This window comes from Priapulus caudatus, unplaced genomic scaffold (assembly GCF_000485595.1).
Source record: "Priapulus caudatus unplaced genomic scaffold, Priapulus_caudatus-5.0.1 Scaffold2935, whole genome shotgun sequence".
NCBI lineage: Eukaryota > Metazoa > Priapulida > Priapulimorpha > Priapulimorphida > Priapulidae > Priapulus > Priapulus caudatus.
The window spans coordinates 7,150-15,045 of NW_014579996.1; the positions used below are offsets into that span (position 1 = coordinate 7,150).

General features: G+C 42.8%; 1 protein-coding gene across 1 annotated transcript in view; it reads right to left on the minus strand.

The window, feature by feature from the left end:
• Window positions 1-4,717: 4,717 nt before the first annotated feature.
• Window positions 4,718-7,896, minus strand: part of LOC106819182 — a 7,793-nt gene continuing 4,614 nt past the window's right edge. Inside the window, exon 2 of the mRNA XM_014823834.1 lies at window positions 4,718-5,015. Within this exon, the coding sequence (XP_014679320.1) occupies window positions 4,718-5,015 (298 nt within the window). The remainder of the gene's footprint in view (window positions 5,016-7,896) is intronic.

Genomic DNA, 7,896 nt, shown 5'->3' on the forward strand with positions numbered 1-7,896 from the left:
TGGACACACTCAACACAGACGGACCCTCTCTAGTGCCCCTTGTCAAAATTTTACAGTAGGTAAATTTTAATACTAAATGTTTATCTTTTTTCGACACCAAAGAAGTTTGCTAGTGTTAACAGCTAATTGAGTACCACTGAATGGCTCCTAGATTGCATCTCAGAGCTTATAATTTTCGAAACATTTCTGGGGGTTGCAATCGCCTTCAGACCCCCATAGAAGTCCCCCCCCTTTTTTTTAACCCCTCCCCTTCCTCCTTTTCAGCATTTTGTCTGTCTCATGCCTGTATTAGTTTCTGCTTTTGGGAAAACACAGGTTCGAAAAGATAAAAATCCCTTAATGCGGGAAGGAGTGGTGACCAAAGAAAGTGGTCCCCGGTTAAAGAGGAATTAAGGCAGAAAATAGGGTCTTATTTTTACCATCAACTTCAAGAGGGAGTATTCTCTGAAAATCTATAATAAAGGAGGGATAACATGTTTTTCCATGAAATTTGTAGTCCTCAGGTGTTGACTAGACTATGTGTGGCTAATAATTTGGCTCATATAATTCAATCAATATTCTGCAGCAGTGTTTTAGCTCATCTGACATAGTCAGATGCAGGCTTTGTAGAAATCGCTTGATCGTCCGTCCGTTCCGTGGCGTCCGTCCGCCGTTCGTAATCCGTGCCGTCAAACAGTTTGGGCAACAAAACTAACCGCTATCGTCCTCGACGTACGGTCCAACGATATCGGCACATCGGGGGGGATCGTCAAACGAGTTTGGGATGTCCGAAGCTGGGGGGTCAAAAGGTCAAAAGGTCAAGAGCTGTAAAGAAGGGGGAACATTCAACATCCTTACTTAAGGTATAGGGAGAAAATGCATAAATTGCGGCACAAATCTAAACGGCTCGACAACTAGGCTCGGATAGTCGGTTGTAATAGCAATCATGGTAGGAAAAGCCATCAACTGTGCCCGAAATTGGAGGTCACAGGTCGAAAGGTCAGTGGGCACAGGGCAGATTTTTAGACATTTTTTGAAAGGAACCCATGGGTCTGAACGGAGCGATTGAAAAACTTTGTTGTTTCCAAAGCGGTGACTTAGCATTTTTATGGCTTATTGAAGGGAAGCCCATGAATGTCCCCCTTCCTGCTGACAATGCGAAGAGTAAGTGGTCGGATAACCTTTTTGACCCTACAGAGCGAGGGTTAAAGCATGGATTTGGTTGACTGTTTAACAAAGGGAGTGATACTGATTTTGCTATTAGAGCCTCCCCAGGTCCCAAGCCCCTCACCCTTCCCCCCTCCCGCCACCCTCCGCCCACCCTTCCCCCTAAACCCCTCCCCCCCCTACCGTCAAGAGGTAGGGTTAAACATGGATTTGTTTGACTGTCCTGTTAAGGAAGAATTGACTTGCCGGGTTTTGCTAAGTAGAAAATCTAATACCATGCCTGGATGTTATGAGGGCTATCAATAGTCAACAGTGGAAATTCAAAAGCTAAATTTTGGTTAAGAAGGTGCGTATAATTCCTTAAATTCGTAATAATTTTCTATGTCATTCTGTACTGTCAGTTGTTACATGTCAACGTAAATGCCCGACTGCCCAGTGCTGTGCCTATGTGTTGGGAGTGCAGTTTTTGCCTGCATTAATTGTTACAGGTGGCAGCCTCTATTGCAAATTGCAGCCTGTAGGCTTTGCGTAGGTATAATGGATAGTGATTACACTAGATTATCTGTCCTTTGCAAATAGTTGTTTGCTACTGGGACGAATGATGGGAGCTTCCATCTTTTTATATCTGAATACACTTAAACGTAACCACGCCATCCTCGTGGGCAGAAACTTTCATAACGATCCAAAACGAACATTGCTTTTGAGAAAGGTTCCTGAACTTACCATCTCTTGTGCATTCCACTATTTTCGGTTCGTGTAGTGTGAACAATTTTGGGACTTAACAAGGGTTTACTAGAATCCCAAGCCACTCCACAAGAGTCCACCGCAGTAAACCGTTAGATGAGCGCTGTCCGCTATCGCGGTCACTTGTTTCCAAAAAAGACAGCGGTAATCAGGAATTACCGCCTTCTGAAACGATTCTCCTAAAATGAGTCACATTTTCAATATCATAGTTGCTGAATAATGGACATTGTGAACACTTCCTAATGTTTCTAGTTTACAATGAATCCAATAATATAGTCACATATGTGTGATAAACCACCATAAATTTAAGATATTCCTCGCAAAAAGACATACATTTAAATTGACCAAGAACATGAATATTTCAAATTGTTGTGGTACATGGTAAGTAAATCGTTTGTCATAATTGATCAAGTGGTTCAAGCACTTCAAGTCCTGGCTAGATAATATGTTTTGCAGTACCCTTCTTTTGGGCACATTCTTCTGTGTGATTTACAATGGTAAGGTAATCAATTCACCCACTGCTTTATAAAGAAATCGTTCAAATCTTCAAATATTACGCTTCCAAAACAGATTATTTTTGTTTTTAAATTCCACTTAGATCCACTTCTTGAGACCTTTCTATATATATCAGCAGAAGTTATTATAATCCACATTATGTATGATTCCACCTGTTTGAGCCTGCCTAATATAAAAATATTGATGAACAAAGCAAAACTAGAAGAAAGGTCAACAAACTTTAGGTTACTGTCCAGGCTTTCATTTTTAAGGGGCGCGATGGCTCGCGCTGTCGCCGCGCACTGCGAAACACCCGAAATTGTGCCATGGTGCGTGCATCATCGCGCCTCATAAAAGTGGTTGAAATCGCGCACGCAAGAAGTATGTGTATTAATGTTTGAAATACGCGCTCCATAGAGTTTGTCAATGTAGGGGGTACAAAAAGGTTACAAACACAGCAAACAATTTGTGGTGTGTAAGTAAGCTGAACGTATGGAAGAGGTACAGGTTACTACTTTCTGGTTTTATACAACTAGACAACAGCATCAAATACAGGTACCTACACGGTAGCCCACAAGTTACCTGCTCGTTTTCCACTATACGGTGCGATAAGTGGTTTTGCTGCCGACGCGTGAAACAGTTGTAGGGCTTGGAGGGGCTACATACGTGGGTACTACTTACAAGTAATTTGGCTAGTTTGTTGATGGATTGTGATGATGTTTCGTGCTGAAATATGCAGGTACAGGATGAAAATGAGAATAAATTAAAAACACAATTTATTTTTACATCCGATGCAACTCTTTATTAATTCTGTGTGCTGTGTTGGGGTTGTTTGATGAAAAGAATGTAATCATGACGAAGCCCATTGAATGAATGAAAGTAAGATGAATGATAATCGAGTTGATTGATCATGAACAAATCCCAATTTTCGTTTTGGATTTCAACTCTAGACTGAGAGTTGGTAATGATTACCATCATCACACCCCAAGAGGCATGATGGAAGCCTTCAATTGAAGCTTCTCCATCACCCTTTTAAGGGTGTGATTTTTTAGTAGAGCTCTCCAATCATGCCTCTTAACACGTGCAACGCGAAACACGAAGTATACCCGTTCGAACCTGCAAAAACGCACGGCCGCGAAAACGCGTATACTCCGTGGCAAAAAAATAAATAAAAAAAATAATAATTTGGAACGTTTACTATGTTCTCCTATAGATTGGCAGGGGCTATACGCTTAGTCAATTCAAATAGCGTCACTGTATAAACCCCAGTAGTAGATGACATGATTTAAACAATACTTTACTGTTGTTTGGAAACGTTATTTTGGAGTTTTGGGACTGAGAAATGTTTTTAGTTCACCTCGCCAAGAGGGCGTTTGACCGCCCCGTGTTATTGTGAAGTTGTTTTTATGTCTGAAAGTTGTGTTTGATTTGATAGATCACGGGTGATAGATTCCGGTGTTGTTTCGATGTCTTGAGAGTAAAGTTTATATCTATATTATCTAGGCTCACTAATTATAAATAATTTTATATAGCTAGTTTTAAACCTGCCAAAAACATTTTGTGTAATAGGTGACTAAGCGGTAAAAACGCGAAAATCTCAGCACAGGGCGGTAGGTGCATTGTTAACCCAGGCAGCGTTGAACGTGTTAAGGGTGTGATTTTTTAGTGGAGCTCTCCATCATGCCTCTTAAAGGTGTGATTATGGAGCGTGAAAAGACCCTCTATGGTGTCCTAGGGGAGTCATTAGTAGTCCTCCTGTACTTTTCAAATCTGAAAGCCTGCTGTCCATGAAAGAAAGAAAGAAAGGTTGAGTATTCCAGTTATCAGAAAATGCATGAACAAGGACAATGAACATCCTATTCTAGTGGAGGTTTAAAATGTTCAGGTAAAAGTAATTCTTGCCCTTCTGTCCATTTGCCCCTCATTGAGGATTTGTATGATACAGGACCTGTTTACTCTGTCAGTGTCCTCTTGTTCAGGCCAAACATATTTTTGAAATGGAGTTTTTTTCACAAACTTGACTAACATCATCACCATCAGTTTTAATCACCTGGCCAATGAACTGTTTTGCATTTTTTTTCCTTGAATTACTGAAGCAAAACCCATTTTTATTCCAGATCCTTTTCATTTCCTACACAACCAGTGCCATCCTGGTTGCTACCATCATCACTGGGACGGTTGCCATCACCAACACTACTGTCCACACCATCACGAACATGGCTACCATCGTCATCATCGCCACCATCATCACTGTCACTCCCATCGCCAACACTGCTACTACATCAACCGTCACGCTCCAGTCGCCAACAACTGCCACCATCATCACCCGTCACTATCTCCAATTCGTCGCCAACACTGCTATCACCGTCACTCCCATCGCCAACACTGCCACCATCATCACCGTCACTCCCATCGCCAACACTGCTATCACCGTCACTCCCATCGCCAACACTGCCACCATCATCACCGTCACTCCCATCGCCAACACTGCCACCATCATCACCGTCACTCCCATCGCCAACACTGCTATCACCGTCACTCCCATCGCCAACACTGCTATCACCGTCACTCCCATCGCCAACACTGCCACCATCATCACCGTCACTCCCATCGCCAACACTCCCACCATCCATTGTTGTTTGGCTGCCATCATTACCCGCACCACTATCTTGGATATTGTCATTTTTGAACTTGTGCATGACAGAAGGCGCTTTAGCATGGTTCTGGATCTCCAGGCTATATATATATATGGTCGATTCACTGTTACCCAGTTTCGTGTCAAACCAGTCGGTAGCCAGACGCATGGGCTCTGGAGACGATCGTAAGCATCCCGATCCCACTCGGGTCGTATAGTGTGCGGCTAGCATTGGCCATCGAATGAAGTTGAAAATGAAAAATCGGTAAAATTTTGCCTAAAACCTTGAGAGTATCCTTAATGTTGCACCAACTTTAGAGACTGCACATTTCCGCTTCAAAATTTGCCAAATTCCGTTTCGGAGATTACTAAATTCCACTTCAATTCCGTTTCAGCAAATTTCTACATTTTAATTCAGAAATAATTAAAATTAAGAGAAAACACTGATGGATGCCTGTTCAACATATACAGCACTGATGATGCTTGAAGAAAAAAAGCCTGGTCAATTTGAAACTGTAACTGTCTTGTGTTGGTCGTTATGCTAAATTCTGAGATGATCTGTGAGTTGAGATTGAATTTTGTTTATATGTATATATATACTATTTTGCAGGATCATAAGTAACATGAAAAAACAACCATTTCTTTTGGAGGGTTAAAGTGATGAATGTAAGATAATTTTCATAATCATTTTGTGTCTGTTGGGAGTGATTTGAGCTGTTTTAAAGGTAATTTTTGTGTTTTGGGAGGTTATTATTGGTGAAACTGGTGATTCCGTTTCAAAAGTGGTGATTCCGTGATTTCCGTCCATTTTCCGTTTTCATGGAAATGTGCAGCCTCTACAACTCAACTTATTATTTAGGCCTTGCAGAACTTGCACACAGAGAATACCAAGCAGGTGATTATGAGAGGGCAGAGGAACACTGTATGCAACTGTGGAGGCAAGAGCCAGATAACACTGGAGTCCTGCTGCTGCTCAGCTCCATACATTTCCAGTGCAGGCGACTAAATAGGTTTGTACCTAGACTTCTCAATTGTTTTATTTACTTTTCCCATAATTCAGGGTTCTCCCTACGTTGCGCAAACGGGGCGCGCGCCCCGTTTGGGAAAACTCCCCCCTGTTTGAATCGTTGCGCCCCGTTTGGGAAAACTCCCCCCTGTTTGAATCGTTGCGCCCCGTTTAAATTCCACCACAATAAAAGTTTGCCAGCGCGGGAATCGGCCGTCAAGAATTGCCGTTCGACCAGGACATCCGACGCGTGTATTTTTACCGTACAACGCATGCACTGCAGACAGTACCCAAGTTAACCTGTCACTAACTGTACACTGACTCGACTATCTTATATATACAAGAACCCCAAATACCGTCTATGGTGTGGTGGCGATTTTACGCATTAATTAGTCGTACAGTAAAAATACACGCCCCCCGGACCCCCCTAGTTTTCCCCCTCCCCCTACCCCCTAGTTTCCCCCCCTCCCCCTCCCCCTCCCCCTACCCCTCCCCTCCCCCCTGTTTGAATTTCATCCTGTGGAGAACCCTGCTGGGGCCGCGAACCCGTCTACGTTTCATGCATGAACGCTACGATCTGATCGGCGATGTGCAGCGTAGTCACTTCAAGTCACCGTGAGTGTTGCTACGCTGCTAATCGGCGCTAAAGTAGTCGCCGGTAGTCAAATCGTAGGCCGACCTGAGCGGGCCTTTAGATTTGGTGATTTGGTGTGGTTTGGTGTGGGGTAGATTTGATGTGGATACTAACCCACACCAAATCCACCAAAATCGTCGGTGTGGGCATTGGTCAGAGGAATCTCGGATTAGTAATAGTATGGAATATGCTACACAACAACTAGATACAATAATGTAACCCAAACCCAGGATAGGGTTATAAAGCGTCCCTATCCTTTTGTGTGGAGGAACCCCTGAGTGAATCAATCTGGGCGGGTTGCTGGTGCGTTTTCAGAAACTAGAAATTCCAAACTGGGTTTATTCTCAACACGAACCTTTCTCCGCTATCCCGGAACTTACTATGTATCACAATATTCTGTATTAAACTAATATAACCTGTTATAAAAATTCAAAGTGACGAGCGGCGTATATACATAGAGTGCCATATTTATGTTGACCTGTGACGTACGAATTCCGTATGCGCATAGCGATCGGCAAACGCAGCGTGGCCAACCATATACGCCATGTACACCAAGTATACCCAATGTATCAACGGTGAAATATCGTCAGATTTAGACACCAAGTATCGTACACCAAGTATACGCCCTGTGCACCAATTACAACAAGTATACACCCTGTATACCAGTGGACAAAAATCAAGAATACATGACTACATATTATATGCCCGCATATAATCGACCAATGGGAAGCGTTGACCACTTCCGTCCCAAAAATCAAAGGAATTATGTATATGCCCGCGACCAATGGGAAGCGAGGATTATTTATGGTGACCATAAATATGATTTATGGTGACCATAAATATGTAGTCATGTATTCTTGATTTTTGTCCACCGTGGCCAACCATACACGTGTATGGATGTAGTCATGTATTCTTGATTTTTGTCCACTGTGGCCAAGGACAAAAATCAAGAATACATGACTACATATTATATGCCCGCATATAATAACTGTGGCCAACCATAGACGTGCGCGCGCGGCTATACTAGCATGCGTTTTGCACACAAGAAAAACCGCGATGCTAATCGCGATGGAAATACCGGGTCGTTATTTTCCTAAGTCGACACAAATATGCTGGTCCCAAAAGTGTCGACTTATGCAAGTTTTATGGTACTTTCTATTTTATGCAAACAAGTGACAGATCCAGGGGACAGGAAACACCCCCCCCCCCATTTTTGAACAAACACATACATAGAAG